This window comes from Bombina bombina, chromosome 7, assembly GCF_027579735.1.
Source record: "Bombina bombina isolate aBomBom1 chromosome 7, aBomBom1.pri, whole genome shotgun sequence".
NCBI lineage: Eukaryota > Metazoa > Chordata > Amphibia > Anura > Bombinatoridae > Bombina > Bombina bombina.
In genome coordinates, this window is record NC_069505.1 from 403,954,202 (window position 1) to 403,974,255 (window position 20,054).

Genomic DNA, 20,054 nt, shown 5'->3' on the forward strand with positions numbered 1-20,054 from the left:
AATTACCTTTCCATACTTAAATATCTAACACTGCTAGGTGAAAGGGGGGGGGGAGGGAGTGGGAAGAGAAAAATGTAAATTCATGTCACTAATATATTGCCTGAACAGAACTATGAATAAAACTACAGTGTGATATTAGGAAATGGACTGTTATCCATACACTAGGACAAAGTGTTGTATTATTTACTTGCCTTATTATTGTTGTTTTTTATGTGCAAATGGAAAAAATATATATATATCCAGGTTGAACCTTTGATTCTAAGAAATCTCATAATTAAGGGCAGTAAATCCTAATATTGCCACTACATATATAAAGTTAGACCCATTAGACTTAGTGGTGCCCTTTACTGACAGAAATTTATGAGGTCGTAATCTGAATTGAGGCCTCCTGGGTATCTGGTTTTGAGCTTAAATATCCAGAAAACCTCTCTTTTACCCAGGAGTGCCTCACGATCACCACCCCTTTCTGGAAGGGTAACCCTCTCAATGCATGTCCAGCTAAAGGTCTCTGAGCTTTTATTATGTATTTGTGTGAAATGCTGTATGAGTGGAGTACTAGCCTTTCCTATTCTGATGTTCGACAGGTGTTCCCTGATCCTTGATCTTATCTCACGTGTCGCGAGACCCACGTATTGTTTGTCACAGCTTCTACAGGTTATAAGGTAAACCACAAAAGTGGACCTGCAGTTAAAACAGGACCGTTTGGTAAAAACTTGTCCTGTAACTGTGGAATTGAAAGTATTACCTGTATCAACTTTTTCACAAGCCACACACGTTCTGTTATGGCACCGAAACATGCAATGGGAGGTAAGCCAGGAGGATTCATTAGTTACCCTCTGTGGTAATTTCGTGGGAGCAATCAGATTTCCAATAGTCTTCCCTCTTTTATAAGCAAATTTGCAATCTGTCACTGAAAAATCTGACAGGGCATCATCTGCCCTTAGTAAGGGGATGTGTTTCCTTATTATTTTGCAAATTTCGCTATATTGGTCAGAATAGTCAGTAGTGAATAAAACATTTTTCTGACCTATTTCATGTGCTTGGGGCTCTACCCTCTTGTGTCCTTTCAGTAAATCTGTTCTGTCCAACTTCTCTACTGCATTGAAAGCTGCCTTAATTGTCCCTGTGTCATAGCCTCTCTCTCTTAGACGAGTGGACAAAGACTTAGCCTGTTGGTTATACGTGGATTGGTCAGAACAGTTTATTTTAAGGCGAGTAAACTGGCCTTTGGCCACCCCTTTAAAGACACTCTTTGGGTGATTGCTTTTAGCATGAAGCAGTGTGTTGCCAGTGATTGGTTTCCTGTATACACTGGTATCTACTGGCTTCCCATGTTTACCCAACAGGGTTATATCCAGATAATTGATCTTTTCCACTTCCCATTCATGCGTGAAACCTAAGTTCAAATCATTTGAATTTAGGTAAAAGAGGAAATCATCATTTTGTTCCCCTTGCCAAATAACCAAAAGGTCGTCAATGAACCTTTTGTACAGCACAATATTCGAGCCGAAAGTGTTTCTATCTCCATATATGTGGCACTGCTCCCACCAACCCATGTACAGGTTGGCGTATGACGGGGCAAACTTTGCTCCCATCGCAGTGCCACATATCTGGAGATAGAAAACACCCTCGAACTCAAAATAATTGTGCTGTAGCAGAAAACGTGTGACCCGTAATACAAAGTTACAAAAGTCAAGATTGTCTCCATAATATTTTTCCATATAAAAGGCTATTGCCTGTATTGCCTTCTCATGGGGTATGGATGAATACAATGATTATACATCGACTGTAAGCCATTTGTATTCCTTGTTCCAAATCAAATTGGAAACAAGATTCAAAATATGTGTGGAGTCTTTCACATAACTCCACAGGTCCAAAACCATTGGCTGGAGTATCAAATCTAGCCATTCCGAAAGATGTTCCGTGAGGGACACAATCCCACTCACTATGGGTCTCCCTGTCACTTGTGTAATGGACTTGTGGATTTTAGGAAGATGGTTAAAAACTGGGATAACCGGATTTTCTACCAACATATAGTCGCAGGTTTCTTTGTCTAAGAAACCAGTGCGCAGCCCATCATCTATTAATCCTCTCAGTTCTTTCTTGAACCTTATAGTTGGATTACTCGGAAGGATCTTGTAATTATATGGATCATTAAGTTGTCTATGGGCTTCCTCCACAAAGGCAATACGGTCCATTACCACTATTGAACCGCCTTTATCGGCTGCCCTTATGACTAGGTCCCTATTGTTGTTTAAATCATCCAAAGACTTTTTTTCTGTAAGAGAAAGATTATGCTTAAATTTTGTCATTTTGTAATGCAATTGCGTCAAATACGATTCTACTCTCTTTTGAAATTTTTCAATTATTGTACCCCTGCTCTATATGGGGTAGTAATCTGATTTACACTTTAGTTTGGGATAGGCATGTGTCTCAATAGGTCCCTCGTTAGCTAGAGATTCTAATGTGGACAATCCACATAAATCTTGAAAATCAAGACCCTCTTTTTGCAAAATGTTTCTTCAGGGTTACCTTTCTAATAAACTTGTTTACGTCTAACAAGGTGTTAAAGAGATTGAAAGAGCAAGTAGGTACAAACCCAAGACCCAGGCTTAGTACTTTTATTTCAGTTACATTCAAAGTATAAGAGGACAAATTAATTACACTGCTCATTGGTATCTCGTTTGTTTCTGGTTGGCTCTCAACGTGTATCCTCCTTTGTGTAGACCTGCCATACCTTCCCCCCCTTCTAGACTTGGGGGGGGCATGGAAAAAACATGGTTCAGCTCCATTTGTTCTCTTATATTAGGTGACTCCCCCACTGATGGTGTAGCTTCCTGTGTGATGTATCTTGATGTATGAGTTTGTTTTTTAAGTATTGACACTGGGGGTGCTATATTCTCTTTAGGTCTGGTTGTTCTTAACTGTTTTTGAGAATGTACAGATTTAGAGGGGTCCACATTAGTAGGTTGTGGATAGGAATGTGCGGTGGCAGTAGTAGGTGGGCCTGATGTCAAAGGGGGATTATAAAACCCTTCCTCTCCTGAGCTATTTCCTGGTGATTCGGTGTCACTGTCTGTAAACTGTATATGTCTGCTCCGTCAACCTCTGCCTCTACCTCTACGTCTTCCTCTATTACCCCTACCCCTACCTTCTGTGTATCTCCTCTGATTGTACTCTCTTCTTCTCTGGGCCCTCTCTTTTCTGTTCCAAATATATACAGTATTGTTGGAATAATCTAATTGGTCTCGTATATACTTATTATGTTTACGCTCCAATAAAGCAGCCTTAGCCTCTAATACAGCGTGTTTTAAATAGGTGTGATTTTAATGAGAAAGCCAGCAGCTACGAATACGGCAACAGCCGAAACGCGTCAGCTTGTGCTTTCTATTTGCTGACCAATACTTTGTACCTTTTGTGGGTCTGGGTTACAGACCATTTTAATTGAAGCCGAATAAAGAATGAAACTTTTTTAACTTCAACTGGCTCCCGTCTGGTGCTCCTCAAATGCATTTGTGCTTTCACCAGATCTGCATACCAAATCCTGCGTGGCCACGAAGGTGCTATCAAAATCACCGAAGCTCTCTCCTGCTTGATCTTGGCAATCAGACGAGGGAGGAGAGGAAAAGGTGGAAACACATAAGCCAGGCTGAAGGACCAAGGCACTGCTAGAGCATCTATCAGTGCTGCCTGGGGATCCCTTGACCTGGACCCGTAACAGGGAAGCTTGGCGTTCTGACGAGACGCCATCAGATCCAGTTCTGGTTTGCCCCATAGTTGAATCAGCTGGGCAAATACCTCCGGATGGAGTTCCCACGCCCCCGGATGAAAGGTCTACCGACTTAGAAAGTCCGCCTCCCAGTTCTCTACTCCTGGGATATGGACAGCTGAGAGATGGAAAGAGTGTACCTCTGCGCATAGAATTATCTTGGAAACCTCCATCATTGCCAGGGGGCTCCTTGTTCCCCCCCCCTGATGGTTGATATAGGCTACAGTCGTGATATTGTCCGACTGAAATCTGATGAATCTGACCGCAGCTAGCTGAGGCCAAGCCTGAAGAGCATTGAATATAGCTCTCAGTTCCAGAATGTTTATCGGAAGGAGGGCTTCCTCCTGAGTCCACGAACCTTGAGCCTTCAGGGAGTTCCAGACTGCGCCCCAGCCCAGAAGGCTGGCATCTGTCGTCACTATAGTCCACTCTGGCCTGCGGAAACACATTCCCCTGGACAGATGGACCGAGATAACCACCAGAGAAGAGAATCCCTGGTCTCTTGATCCAGATTTAACAGAGGAGACAAATCTGTGTAGTCCCCATTCCACTGGTTGAGCATGCAAAGTTGCAGTGGTCTGAGATGTAGGCAGGCAAACGGAACTATGTCCATTGCCGCTACCATTAGGCCGATCATTTCCATACACTGAGCCACTGACGGCCGAGAAGTGGAATGAAGAACACGGCAGGAAGTTAGAAACTTTGATATCCTGACCTCTGTCAGAAAAATTTTCATTTCTACTGAATCTATCAGAGTTCCTAGGAAGGAAACTCTTGTGAGAGGAGAGAGAGAACTCTTTTCTCTGTTCACTTTCCACCTGTGAGACCTCAGAAAGGCCAGAACAATGTCCGTATGGGACTTGGCGATTTGAAAAGTCGACGCCTGGATTAGAATGTCGTCTAGGTAAGGAGCCACCGCTATGCCCCGCGGTCTTAGAACCGCCAGAAGGGACCCTAGAACCTTCGTAAAGACTCTCGGCACCGTGGCTAACCCGAAGGGAAGAGCCACAAACTGGTAATGCCTGTCTAGGAAGGCGAACCTGAGGAACTGATGATGCTCTCTGTGAATTGGAATGTGGAGATAAGCATCCTTTAAGTCCACGGTAGTCATATATTGACCCTCCTGGATCATAGGGAGGATGGTTCGGATTGTCTCCATCTTGAAAGATGGGACCCTGAGAAATTTGTTTAGGATCTTGAGATCCAAGATTGGTCTGAAAGTTCCCTCTTTTTTGGGAACTATAAACAGGTTTGAATAGAAACCCTGCCCCTGTTCCTCTCTTGGAACTGGGTGGATCACTCCCATAACCAGTAGGTCTTGAACTCAACGTAAGAATGCCTCTCTCTTTATCTGGTTTGCAGATAGTTGTAAGAGATGAAATCTTCCCTTTAGAGATGAACCTTTGAATTCCAGAAGATCTCCCTGGGAAACGATCTCCAGTGCCCAGGGATCCTGGACGTCTCTCGCCCAAGCCTGGGCGAAGAGAGAAAGTCTGCCCCCGACTAGATCCGGTCCCGGATCGGGGGCTACTCCTTCATGCTGTTTTAGAGGCAGCAGCAGGCTTTTTGGCCTGCTTCCCTTTGTTCCAAGTCTGGTTAGGTCTCCAGACTGGTTTGGACTGGGTGAAATTTCCTTCTTGTTTTGCATTAGAGGAAGCCGAAGTTGCACCAACCTTGAAGTTTCGAAAGGAACGAAAATTATTCTGTTTGGTCCTTAATTTATTGGACCTATCCTGAGGAAGGGTGTGATCTTTTCCTCCGGTAATGTCAGAGATGATCTCCTTCAGGCCAGGCCCGAATAGGGTCTGTCCTTTGAAGGGGATGTTAAGAAGCTTAGACTTTGAAGTAACGTCTGCTGACCAGGACTTAAGCCATAGCGCCCTACGCGCCAGAATGGCAAAACCTGAATTCTTAGCCGTTAGTTTGGTTAAATGAAAAACGGCGTCAGAAATAAAGGAATTAGCTAACTTAAGAGCTTTAATCCTGTCTAAGATTTCATCTAACGGAGTCTCCACCTGTAGAGCCTCCTCAAGAGACTCGAACCAAAAAGCCGCTGAAGCAGTAACTGGAGCAATGCATGCAAGAGGCTGGAGAATAAAACCTTGATGAACAAAAATTTTCTTAAGGAGACCCTCCAATTTTTTATCCATAGGATCTAGGAAAGCGCAACTGTCCTCGACAGGAATAGTTGTACGCTTAGCTAGGGTAGAAACAGCTCCCTCCACCTTAGGGACCGTCTGCCACGAGTCCCGTATGACGACATCTATGGGAAACATCTTTTTAAAAGCAGGAGGGGGAGAGAACGGCACACCTGGTCTATCCCATTCCTTAGTAATAATTTCCGAAAACCTCTTAGGGACTGGAAAAACATCAGTGTAAACAGGCACTGCAAAGTATTTGTCCATTTTACACAATTTCTCTGGAACTACAATGGGGTCACAGTCATCCAGAGTCGCTAAAACCTCCCTGAGCAATAAGCGGAGGTGTTCGAGCTTAAATTTAAACGCTGTCATTTCAGAATCGGACTGAAGTAAAGCCTTCCCTGAATCTGAAATGTCACCCTCAGATAGAAACTCCCTTGCACCGGCTTCGGAGCCTAGCGAGGGTATATCGGACACAGCTATTAAAGCGTCAGAAAGCTCTGTATTTGTTCTAGCCCCAGAGCTGTCTCGCTTTCCTTGTAACCCTGGCAGTTTGGACAATACCTCCGTGAGGGTAGAATTCATAACTGCCGCCATGTCCTGTAAGGTAAAAGAATTAGACGCGCTAGATGTACTTGGCGTCACTTTGGCGGGAGTTATAGGTTCTGACACATGGGGAGAGCTAGATGGCATAACCTCCCTTTTTTCAGTCTGAGAATTATCTGGTGATAAATCTTTAAAAGCCATAATATGGTCTTTATAGTTTATAGATACTTCAGTACTAGGGCTGCAACAACTAATCGGTAAGTTTGATCATAAAAATAGCTGTCAACAAATCTCATTATCAATTAGGTGGTCAGCGATTAGTTGGTCAGTTGCACAGTACCAGCTGCTTTAATCTGATGATCTACTGCAACTAAGATTGTGCAAAAAAAATAAATTCAAATCGTTTTTCTATCCGATTAATCGGACAATAATCACCCGATTAATCGGATAGAAAAAAAAATAATAAATAAAAATGTTTGCACAATACCATGTGCAGGAGTTCATCGGATTGAAGCAGCTGGTGCTGTGCAATTAACCAACTAATCGCTGACCACCTAATTGATAATTAGATTTTTTGACAACTATTTTTATGATCAATCTTGCCGATTAGTTGTTGCAGCCCTATTCAGTACATTTGGTACACATTCTAAGAGGGGGTTCCACAATGGCTTCTAAACATATTGAACAAGGAGTTTCCTCTATGTCAGACATGTTTAACAGACTAGTAATGACACCAGCAAGCTTGGAAAACACTTTAATAAATGTTAAACAGCAATTAAACAAAAACGGTACTGTGCCTTTAAGAGAAAAAAACTAGCACTTAAACTGTAAAACAGTGTTAAAATGTAGTAAAGACTTCGAAATTTTTACAGTGTGAATAAGGGACTAAAGCAACATTGCACCCACTTGCAAATGGATGATTAACCCCTTAGCCCCCAAACCGGATTTAAAAAACGTCAACCACCGGTAAAAGACAGTTAAGCACCTTGCCACAGCTCTACTGTGGCTCCTACCTGCCCTTAAACACGATTAGGGAAGAAATAAGCCCTTTATAGTGGTCCTCAGATGCCAGAGGACTCCTCTAGGGAAGCTGGATGTCTCAGTCTGAAAGAAACTGCGCAACTAAAGCGTGAAAATAGGCCCCTCCCACCATCTACTCGATGTCAGAGGGGCCTTAAGGAAATACTCCTAGGAGTATCTGACTATGCCATGTGGAAAACTAGGCCCCAACTAAAGACTTATCACCCACAGAGAAAAAAACGTCCCATTTATTGCAACATGTAAATATTTTGTCACTAATTAATATGAGTATTAACATGAGTATTACCCCATTTTGTAAGCATGATCCCAGGCTTTGCAAAATCACTGCATCTAGCTCACCTCAGTATACACAAGGTTCTGTCAGCATTTTCTAGAACTTATCCTTTCTCTAGAAATAAAAGTACTGAACATACCTCAAAGCAGGTAATCTGCAGACCGTTCCCCCAACTGAAGTTATCCCATACTCTTCAGTTATGTGTGAGAACAGCAATGGACCTTAGTTACAAACTGCTAAGATCATCAATCTCCAGGCAGAAGTCTTCTTCTGATTTCTGCCTGAGAGTAAAACAGTACAACGCCGGTACAGTTTAAAAATAACAAACTCTTGATTGAAGGCAAAACTACACTAAGTCACCACATATCTCTTTATACTTCCTATCTTGTCGAGAATTGCAAAGAGAATGACTGGAGGTGGGGGTTAGGGGAGGAGCTATATAGACAGCTCTGCTGTGGGTGTCCTCTTTGCAACTTCCTGTTGGGAAGGAGAATATCCCACAAGTAATGGATGAACCCGTGGCTTGATACACCTTACAAGAGAAAAGATATTTACGCCATATCTTATGATAGATTTTCCTGGTAACAGGCTTTCGAGCCTGAATCAAGGTATTTATGACCGACTCAGAGAAACCCCGCTTTGATAGAATCAAGCGTTCAATCTCCAAGCAGTCAGTTGCAGAGAAATTAGATTTGGATGCTTGAATGGACCTTGAATCAGAAGGAGAGGGAAAGGTGGAAACACATAAGCCAGGTTGAACAACCAGGTTACTGCTAGAGCATCTATCAGTACAGCCTGAGGATCCCTTGACCTGGAGCCGTAAGAAGGAAGTTTGGCGTTCTGACGAGACGCCATCAGATCCAATTCTGGTGTGCCCCATAGCCGAACCAGTTGAGCAAACACCTCCGGATGGAGTTCCCACTCCCCCGGATGAAAAGTCTGACGACTTGGAAAATCTGCCTCCCAGTTCTCTACACCTGGGATATAGATCGCTGACAGATGGCAAGAGTGAGCCTCTGCCCATCGGATTATCCTTGAGACCTCTATCATCGCTAAGGAACTCCTTGTTCCGCAATGATGATTGATATAAGCCACAGTAGTGATGTTGTCCGACTGAAACCTGATGAATCTGGCCGAAGCCAGCTGAGGCCATGCCTGGAGAGCATTGAATATCGCTCTTAATTCCAGAATATTTATCAGTAGGAGAGCCTCCTCCCGAGTCCACAAACCCTGAGCTTTTAGGGAATTCCAGACTGCACCCCAGCCCAGAAGGCTGGCGTCTGTCGTCACTATAACCCATTCTGGCCTGCGGGAACACATTCCCTGGGACAGATGATCCGGTGACAACCACCAAAGAAGAGAGTCTCTGGTCTCTTGATCCAGATTTATCTGAGGAGATAAATCCGCATAATCCCCATTCCACTGATTGAGCATGCATAGTTGCAGTGGTCTGAGATGCAAGCGAGCAAACGGAACTATGTCCATTACCGCTACCATTAGACTGATTACCTCCATACACTGAGTCACTGACGGCCGAGGAATGGAGTGAAGAGCTCGGCAGGTGGACAAAATCTTTGATTTCCTGACCTCCGTCAGAAATATTTTCATGTCCACTGAGTCTATCAGAGTCCCTAGAAATGAAACTCTTGTGAGGGGGAAAAGAGAACTCTTTTTTACGTTCACCTTCCACCCGTGAGATCTTAGAAAGGCCAACACTAAGTCTGTGTGAGACTTAGCTAGTTGGAAGGTCGACGCTTGAATCAGAATGCCGTCTAGATAAGGCGCCACTGCTGTGCCAAGTGGCCTTAAAACCGCCAGAAGGGACCCTAGCACCTTTGTGAAGATTCGTGGCGCCGTGACCAACCCGAAAGGAAGAGCCACAAACTGATAATCCTTGTCCAAAAAGGCAAACCTGAGGAACTGGTGATGATCTTTGTGGATAGGGATGTGTAGATACGCATCCTTTAAGTCCACGGTGGTCATATATTGACCCTCCTGGATCAATGGTAAGATAGTCCGAATGGTCTCCATCTTGAAAGATGGGACTCTTAGGAATTGGTCTGAATGTTCCCTCCTTTTTGGGAACTATAAACAGATTGGAGTAGAACCCCTGCCCCTGTTCTGCTTTTGGAACTGGGCAGATCACTCCCATGGTAAAAAGGTCTTCAACACAGCGTAAGAACGCCTCTCTCTTTTTGTCGGGTTTACAGACAATTGAGAAAGATGGAACCTCCCCGATGGAGGGGAATCCTTGAAATCTAAAAGGTATCCCTGGGTTACAATTTCTACTGCCCAGGAATCCTGAACGTCTCTTGCCCAGGCCTGAGCAAAGAGAGAGAGTCTGCCCCCTACTAGATCCGGTCCCAGGTCGGGGGCTACCCCTTCATGCTGACTTAGTGGCATCAGCAGGCTTTTTGGCCTGTTTACCCTTGTTCCAAGCCTGATTAGGTCTCCAGGTTGGCTTGGATTGAGTAAAGTTCCCCTCTTGGTTTGCAGCAGAGGAAGAGGGACCACTCTTGAAGTTTCGAAAGGAACGAAAATTATTATGTTTGGTCCTTGTCTTATTTGACTTATCCTGAGGGAGGGTATGACCCTTCCCTCCAGTAATGTCTGAAATGATCTCTTTCAGTGCAGACCCGAATAAGGTCTTACCTTTGAAAGGGATGGACAAAAGCTTAGATTTAGATGACACATCAGCTGACCAGGATTTAAGCCATAACGCTCTAACGCTAAAATGGCAAAACGTGAATTCTTTGCCGCTAACTTAGCAAGATGAAAAGCAGCGTCTGTAATAAAAGAATTAGCCAACTTAAGAGCCTTAATTCTGTCCAAAATATCATCTAGTGGGGTCTCCATCTGAAGAGCCTCTTCAAGAGCCTGAAACCAAAAGGCAGCTGCAGTGGTTACAGGAACAATGCATGCTATAGGTTGAAGAAGAAAACCTTGATGAACAAAAATTTTCTTTAGGAGACCCTCTAATTTTTTATCCATAGGATCAATGAAAGCACAACTGTCTTCAATAGGTATAGTTGTACGCTTAGCCAGAGTAGAAATAGCTCCCTCCACCTTAGGGACCGTCTGCCATGAGTCCTTTATGGTGTCAGAAATGGGGAACATTTTCTTAAAAACAGGAGGGGGAGCGAACGGAATACCTGGTCTAGCCCACTCCTTAGTAACAATGTCCGAAATCCTCTTAGGGACCGGAAAAACATCAGTGTAAACAGGAACCTCTAAATATTTGTCCATTTTACACAATTTCTCTGGAACTACAATAGGGTCACAATCATCCAGAGTAGCTAAAACCTCCCTGAGCAATAAGCGGAGGTGCTCTAGCTTAAATTTAAATGCCGTCATATCTGAATCTGTCTGAGGGAACTTCTTTCCTGAATCAGAAATCTCTCCCTCAGACAGCAAATCCCTCATCCCTACCTCAGAACATTGTGAGGGAATATCGGATACGGATACGGCTACTAAAGCGTCAGAAGGCTCAGCATTTGTTCTTAACCCAGAGCTACTGCGCTTCCCTTGCAACCCAGGCAGTTTAGATAAAACCTCTGTGAGGGTAGTATTCATAACTGAAGCCATATCTTGCAAGGTGAAAGAATTAGACGCACTAGAAGTACTTGGCGTCGCTTGTGCGGGCGTTACCGGTTGTGACACTTGGGGAGAACTAGATGGCAAAACTGGACTTCCTTCTGTCTGAGAATCATTTAATGCCAAATTTTTATAAGTCAAAATATGCTGTTTGCAATTTATAGACATATCAGTACAAGTGGGAGACATTCTAAGAGGGGGTTCCACAATGGCTTCTTAACAAATTGAGCAATAAGTTTCCTCAGTGTCAGACATGTTTAACAGACTAGTAATAAAGCAAGCAAGCTTGGAAAACACTTTATTTCATGAAAAAAACACAATTTGCAAAAACGGTATTGTGCCTTTAAGAGAAAAAAAGGCATACACAAACTGCAAAACAGATTAAAATTGCTTCAAATTTTCAGAAATTTCAACAGTGTACTCACTAAGCTTTAGAAGAATTGCACCACAAGTAAATAAGCAATAAACCCACAAATGACAAAACCGGATTGAAATTTGTCCAAAACCGGTTAAAAAAAACCCTATTAGCACCTTGCCACAGCTCTGCTGTGGCCCTACCTGCTCTTAGGAACGATAATATGGGGTTAAAGCTTCGAATAGGCCCTCAGAAGACTATCAGGACCTCAGGAGAAGTTGCTTGCTGCTTGTCTGAATTACTAAATGCGCAACTGAGGCGCGAAAATAGGCCCCACCCACCTCACTTGATGTTGCTGGGGCCTACACAAATCTAACAAACTTTGTTTGAAAACCATGTGGGTTATAACAACCCCAAATAAGCCAAATGACCCCTCAAGCAAACGTCCCATAAACATAAAAAACGTTACTCCCAGCACACACAAACGTTTGTCCCATTTTCTCATAAACAAACTGAGTGCCCAAAAAACTTAGCCCTTCATGCAAGCTAGTAAAGCCTCTTTCATACTAGGATTACTGCTTACCCTTCCCCTAATGGGAATACTGTCAGCCTTTCTGAGTTAACACAGTCTTTGCAGAAAATATGACTGAACATACCTCATTGCTGCATAGCAAGAAACCGTTCCTCACACTGAAGTTTTCCTGTACTCCTCAGCTTCTGTGGGAACAGCAGTGGACCTTAGTTACAAATGCTAAGATCATTATCCTCCAGGCAGAAATCTTCATATAACGTCCTGCCTGAGAGTAAATAGTACAACACCGGTACCATTTAAAAATAACAAACTCTTGATTGTAGATAAAATAAAACTAACAGCTTAACACCTCTTTCACTTTACCCTTCCTGCTTAGAGCCGGCAAAGAGAATGACTGGGGGGTGGAGTTAAGAGGGGAGCTATATAGACAGCTCTGCTGTGGTGCTCTCTTTGCCACTTCCAGTTAGGAAGGATAATATCCCACAAGGATGAATCCGTGGACTCGGTACATCATGCAAAAAGAAATTACCTTATCTGAATGGAAAATAAGATAAGGAGACTCATACTGCAATGCCGAGAGCTCTGACACTCTACGAGCAGCAGAAATAGCAACAAGAAATAAAACTTTCCAAAATAACAACTTAATATCTAAGGAATGCATAGGTTCAAACGGGGCCCCTTGAAGAACTTTGAGAACTAAATTCAGACTCCATGGAGGAGTAACTGGTTTGAACACAGGCCTGATCCTGACCAAGGCCTGACAAAATTATTGTACATCTGGGACATCTATCAGACGTTTGTGTAACAAAATAGATAAGGCAGAGATTTGACCCTTTAGGGAACTTGTCGATAAACCCTTCTCCAAACCTTCTTGTAGAAAGGACAAAATTCTAGGAATCCTAACTCTACTTCATGAGTAGCCCTTGGATTCACACCAATAGAGATATTTATTATATCTCTACCATATCTTATGGTAAAGCTTTCTAGTTACAGGCTTACGAGCCTGAATCATGATCTCTATGACAGATTCTGAAAAACCCTGCTTGGATAAAATTAAGCGTTCAACCTCCAAGCAGTCAGCTTCAGAGAAACCAGATTTGGGAGAAGGAAGGGCCCTTGAATCAGAAGGTCCTTCCTCAACGAAAGTCTCCAAGGTGGCAGAAATGACATATCCACCAGATCTGCATACCAAATCATGCGAGGCCAAGCCGGAGCAATGAGGATCAACGACGCCCTCTCCTGCTTGATTCGAGCAATGACCCGAGGAAGAAGAACAAACTGAGGAAAATAGCTTGCTAGCACACATTCAAGGTGCAGATAGCTGCAGCTGGTTTCAAACGTCAAACCTTCCACTTGCTAGACAGCTAAGCTAACCATCAGGCTACTACAGCTGGCTGTGCTGGAGAACACTTCCGGAAGGAGTTCCCACTCCCCCGGTTGAAAAGTCTGCCTGCTCAGGAATCCGCCTCCCAGTTGTTCATCCCTGGGATGTGGATCACCGACAGGCAGCAAGAATGGGTCTCCGCCCACCGAGTTATTTTGGATACCTCTGCCATCGCTAAGGAACTCCTCGTTCCTCCCTGATGATTGATGTAAGCCACTGACGTTATGTTGTCCGACTGGAACCTGATAAACTAGATCGAGGATAATTGAGGCCAGGCTAGAAGAGCATTTAGATCACTCTCAGCTCCAGAATGTTTATAGAAAGAACAGACTCTAGCTGAATCCAAACCCCCTTAGCGAGTCCCAGACTGCTCCCCACACTAGAAGGCCTGGCGTCTGTTGTCACAATCACCCAAGATGGTCTGCGAAAGCTGGTTCCCTGGGAGAGATGATCCAGAGACAACCACCATTGAAGAGAATCCCTTGTCTCCTGCTCCAGTAGTATTCGAGGAGACAAATCCGTATAATCACCGTTCCATTGCCTGAGCATGCTTAACTGCAGAGGTCTGAGGTGGAACCGAGCAACCGGGATGATGTTGATTGCCGTTACCATCAGCCCGATGACCTCCATGCACTGAGCCAATAATGGCCGAGCAGTGGACTGAAAGACTAGACAAATATCGATAATGTTTGATATCCTGACTACTGACAGAAAAATCACCATTGATATGGAATCTATTATGGTTCCCAAGAAAGTTACCCTTGTGCTTGGGACTAAGGAACTCATTTCCAAATTTAACTTCCACCCGAGAAACCACAGGAAGGATAGCACTATATCCGTGAGGAATCTAGCTTGTTTTAAGGATGGCGCTTGGACTAGGATGATGTCCAGGTAAAGCGCTACAGTTGATAATCCTGAAGCAGGAACCTGTCCCTGGGGGGAAAGACTTGAACTCTAATTTGTATCCCTGGAGCACAATGTACAACACCCAGGGATAATAATCACAAAACCAAACCTGATTGAAAAGGAGAACCTGCCCCTTAGGGGTCGGGTGCACGCCCCTCATGTTGTGTCAGCAGCAAGCTTCTTAGACTGATTTCCCCTATTCTAAGTCAGATAGGATCTCCGTGCTTGGTAGGAGGAATAAAAGAATTTCCCTAGGAATCTCGAGAGAAACAAAATTATCTCTTATTTCCTTTTCACTATACTACATTTAAGGAGCCTACTCACTTAGGCCCTTCTCCTATACCTGTGAGAGGTGTGTCTATCCAATGGAAACGGACAACGCAACAAACCAGTGCGTCGCCGCACTGGAAACAGTAGTCACACCAACCGCAGGTTGACAATGTAGACCCTCTAACTACTAATCGTAGGGTCCTTCATCTGCATAGAGTCCTGAAGGAACTACTATCCTCCATGCTAAAAGACTGAGTCTAGACCAATGTGGAAATTCTTTTTCCCCTGGGTATCTCCTTCCTTCTAATTGTAGGAGAAAAAAAGGGGGAAACCCTATAGCCCTATCTGGTACAGTAATACTTCCACCATAAAGGGTACATCATAATATTAGTATAACCTACTGGTGTCGGAGCCACCCAGAGTAGCTAAAACCTCCTCAAGAAGCAAATGGAAGTATTCAAGCTAAAACAGAAGGTAAAAACAAGCTCCTGATCAGATAAAGGTATTATCTCATCCGAGACTGAGATTTCCTTATCCGATACTACCGAAATATCTTCCTCCTTAGTTACAGGGAAGAAACATTCGGAATAACTACAACTGAGTCAATCACACTATTCTAAGTGAATATGACCTCATGCACATTTTTTCTAACCGTGTGGGAATAAAGAGACAATGTATTAAAAGCAGGGCAACTCCAGATGGAATGTGAGAAGAAAATGCAGGGCACTGCATGTGGGCTATACATTTGGGACACTTTAGGAGAAATTTGTTGTATATTTGACCATTGTCACTAGGCTCCTAAGCAGTATGCACCTAGAAGAAACAGAATTTATGTTTACCTGATAAATTACTTTCTCCAACGGTGTGTCCGGTCCACGGCGTCATCCTTACTTGTGGGATATTCTCTTCCCCAACAGGAAATGGCAAAGAGCCCAGCAAAGCTGGTCACATGATCCCTCCTAGGCTCCGCCTACCCCAGTCATTCGACCGACGTTAAGGAGGAATATTTGCATAGGAGAAACCATATGATACCGTGGTGACTGTAGTTAAAGAAAATAAATTATCAGACCTGATTAAAAAACCAGGGCGGGCCGTGGACCGGACACACCGTTGGAGAAAGTAATTTATCAGGTAAACATAAATTCTGTTTTCTCCAACATAGGTGTGTCCGGTCCACGGCGTCATCCTTACTTGTGGGAACCAATACCAAAGCTTTAGGACACGGATGAAGGGAGGGAGCAAATCAGGTCACCTAAATGGAAGGCACCACGGCTTGCAAAACCTTTCTCCCAAAAACAGCCTCAGAAGAAGCAAAAGTATCAAACTTGTAAAATTTGGTAAAAGTGTGCAGTGAAGACCAAGTCGCTGCCCTACATATCTGATCAACAGAAGCCTCGTTCTTGAAGGCCCATGTGGAAGCCACAGCCCTAGTGGAATGAGCTGTGATTCTTTCAGGAGGCTGCCGTCCGGCAGTCTCGTAAGCCAATCTGATGATGCTTTTAATCCAAAAAGAGAGAGAGGTAGAAGTTGCTTTTTGACCTCTCCTTTTACCAGAATAAACAACAAACAAGGAAGATGTTTGTCTAAAATCCTTTGTAGCATCTAAATAGAATTTTAGAGCGCGAACAACATCCAAATTGTGCAACAAACGTTCCTTCTTTGAAACTGGTTTCGGACACAAAGAAGGCACGACTATCTCCTGGTTAATGTTTTTGTTAGAAACAACTTTTGGAAGAAAACCAGGTTTAGTACGTAAAACCACCTTATCTGCATGGAACACCAGATAAGGAGGAGAACACTGCAGAGCAGATAATTCTGAAACTCTTCTAGCAGAAGAAATTGCAACCAAAAACAAAACTTTCCAAGATAATAACTTAATATCAACGGAATGTAAGGGTTCAAACGGAACCCCCTGAAGAACTGAAAGAACTAAGTTGAGACTCCAAGGAGGAGTCAAAGGTTTGTAAACAGGCTTGATTCTAACCAGAGCCTGAACAAAGGCTTGAACATCTGGCACAGCTGCCAGCTTTTTTGTGAAGTAACACAGACAAGGCAGAAATCTGTCCCTTCAAGGAACTTGCAGATAATCCTTTCTCCAATCCTTCTTGGAGAAAGGATAGAATCTTAGGAATCTTTACCTTGTCCCAGGGGAATCCTTTAGATTCACACCAACAGATATATTTTTTCCATATTTTGTGGTAAATTTTTCTAGTTACAGGCTTTCTGGCCTGAACAAGAGTATCAATAACAGAATCTGAGAACCCTCGTTTTGATAAAATCAAGAGTTCAATCTCCAAGCAGTCAGCTGGAGTGAGACCAGATTCGGATGTTCGAACGGACCTTGAACAAGAAGGTCTCGTCTCAAAGGTAGCTTCCATGGTGGAGCCGATGACATATTCACCAGATCTGCATACCAAGTCCTGCGTGGCCACGCAGGAGCTATCAAGATCACCGACGCCCTCTCCTGATGGATCCTGGCTACCAGCCTGGGGATGAGAGGAAACGGCGGGAATACATAAGCTAGTTTGAAGGTCCAAGGTGCTACTAGTGCATCTACTAGATTCGCCTTGGGATCCCTGGATCTGGACCCGTAGCAAGGAACCTTGAAGTTCTGACGAGAGGCCATCAGATCCATGTCTGGAATGCCCCACAGTTGAGTGATTTGGGCAAAGATTTCCGGATGGAGTTCCCACTCCCCCGGATGCAATGTCTGACGACTCAGAAAATCCGCTTCCCAATTTTCCACTCCTGGGATGTGGATTGCAGACAGGTGGCAGGAGCGAGTCTCCGCCCATTGAATGATTTTGGTCACTTCTTCCATCGCCAGGGAACTCCTTGTTCCCCCCTGATGGTTGATGTACGCAACAGTCGTCATGTTGTCTGATTGAAACCGTATGAACTTGGCCTTCGCTAGCTGAGGCCAAGCCTTGAGAGCATTGAATATCGCTCTCAGTTCCAGAATATTTATCGGTAGAAGAGATTCTTCCCGAGACCAAAGACCCTGAGCTTTCAGGGATCCCCAGACCGCGCCCCAGCCCATCAGACTGGCATCGGTCGTGACAATGACCCACTCTGGTCTGCGGAAGGTCATCCCTTGTGACAGGTTGTCCAGGGACAGCCACCAACGGAGTGAGTCTCTGGTCCTCTGATTTACTTGTATCTTCGGAGACAAGTCTGTATAGTCCCCATTCCACTGACTGAGCATGCACAGTTGTAATGGTCTTAGATGAATGCGCGCAAAAGGAACTATGTCCATTGCCGCTACCATCAAACCTATTACTTCCATGCACTGCGCTATGGAAGGAAGAGGAACGGAATGAAGTGTCCGACAAGAGTTTAGAAGTTTTGTTTTTCTGGCCTCTGTCAGAAAAATCCTCATTTCTAAGGAGTCTATTATTGTTCCCAAGAAGGGAACCCTTGTCGACGGAGATAGAGAACTCTTTTCCACGTTCACTTTCCATCCGTGAGATCTGAGAAAGGCCAGGACTATGTCCGTGTGAGCCTTTGCTTGAGGAAGGGACGACGCTTGAATCAGAATGTCGTCCAAGTAAGGTACTACTGCAATGCCCCTTGGTCTTAGCACCGCTAGAAGGGACCCTAGTACCTTTGTGAAAATCCTTGGAGCAGTGGCTAATCCGAAAGGAAGCGCCACGAACTGGTAATGCTTGTCCAGGAATGCGAACCTTAGGAACCGATGATGTTCCTTGTGGATAGGAATATGTAGATACGCATCCTTTAAATCCACCGTGGTCATGAATTGACCTTCCTGGATGGAAGGAAGAATTGTTCGAATGGTTTCCATCTTGAACGATGGAACCTTGAGAAACTTGTTTAAGATCTTGAGATCTAAGATTGGTCTGAACCTTCCCTCTTTTTTGGGAACTATGAACAGATTGGAGTAGAACCCCATCCCTTGTTCTCCTAATGGAACAGGATGAATCACTCCCATTTTTAGCAGGTCTTCTACACAATGTAAGAATGCCTGTCTTTTTATGTGGTCTGAAGACAATTGAGACCTGTGGAACCTCCCCCTTGGGGGAAGCCCCTTGAATTCCAGAAGATAACCTTGGGAGACTATTTCTAGTGCCCAAGGATCCAGAACATCTCTTGCCCAAGCCTGAGCGAAGAGAGAGAGTCTGCCCCCCACCAGATCCGGTCCCGGATCGGGGGCCAACATTTCATGCTGTCTTGGTAGCAGTGGCAGGTTTCTTGGCCTGCTTTCCCTTGTTCCAGCCTTGCATTGGTCTCCAGGCTGGCTTGGCTTGAGAAGTATTACCCTCTTGCTTAGAGGACGTAGCACTTGGGGCTGGTCCGTTTCTACGAAAGGGACGAAAATTAGGTTTATTTTTGGCCTTGAAAGACCTATCCTGAGGAAGGGCGTGGCCCTTACCCCCAGTGATATCAGAGATAATCTCTTTCAAGTCAGGGCCAAACAGCGTTTTCCCCTTGAAAGGAATGTTAAGTAGTTTGTTCTTGGAAGACGCATCCGCTGACCAAGATTTCAACCAAAGCGCTCTGCGCGCCACAATAGCAAACCCAGAATTCTTCGCCGCTAACCTAGCCAATTGCAAAGTGGCGTCTAGGGTGAAAGAATTAGCCAATTTGAGAGCACGGATTCTGTCCATAATCTCCTCATAAGGAGGAGAATCACTATCGATCGCCTTAACTAGTTCATCGAACCAGAAACACGCGGCTGTAGTGACAGGGACAATGCATGAAATTGGTTGTAGAAGGTAACCTTGCTGAACAAACATCTTTTTAAGCAAACCTTCTAATTTTTTATCCATAGGATCTTTGAAAGCACAACTATCTTCTATGGGTATAGTGGTGCGTTTGTTTAAAGTAGAAACCGCTCCCTCGACCTTGGGGACTGTCTGCCATAAGTCCTTTCTGGGGTCGACCATAGGAAACAATTTTTTAAATATGGGGGGAGGGACGAAAGGTATACCGGGCCTTTCCCATTCTTTATTTACAATGTCCGCCACCCGCTTGGGTATAGGAAAAGCTTCTGGGAGCCCCGGGACCTCTAGCAACTTGTCCATTTTACATAGTTTCTCTGGGATGATCAAATTCTCACAATCATCCAGAGTGGATAATACCTCCTTAAGCAGAGCGCGGAGATGTTCCAACTTAAATTTAAATGTAATCACATCGGGTTCAGCTTGTTGAGAAATTTTCCCTGAATCTGAAATTTCTCCCTCAGACAAAACCTCCCTGGCCACCTCAGACTGGTGTAGGGGCA

General features: G+C 44.2%; 1 protein-coding gene across 1 annotated transcript in view; it reads right to left on the minus strand.

Moving 5' to 3' along the window:
• Positions 1–20,054, minus strand: part of FANCD2 (FA complementation group D2) — a gene marked incomplete in the record, with an annotated part of 1,113,076 nt that overhangs the window by 514,277 nt on the left and 578,745 nt on the right. Inside the window, 3 exon segments of the mRNA XM_053689418.1 lie at positions 9,260–9,289; positions 14,848–14,861; positions 19,561–19,583. Coding sequence (XP_053545393.1) covers positions 9,260–9,289; positions 14,848–14,861; positions 19,561–19,583 — 67 coding nt within the window.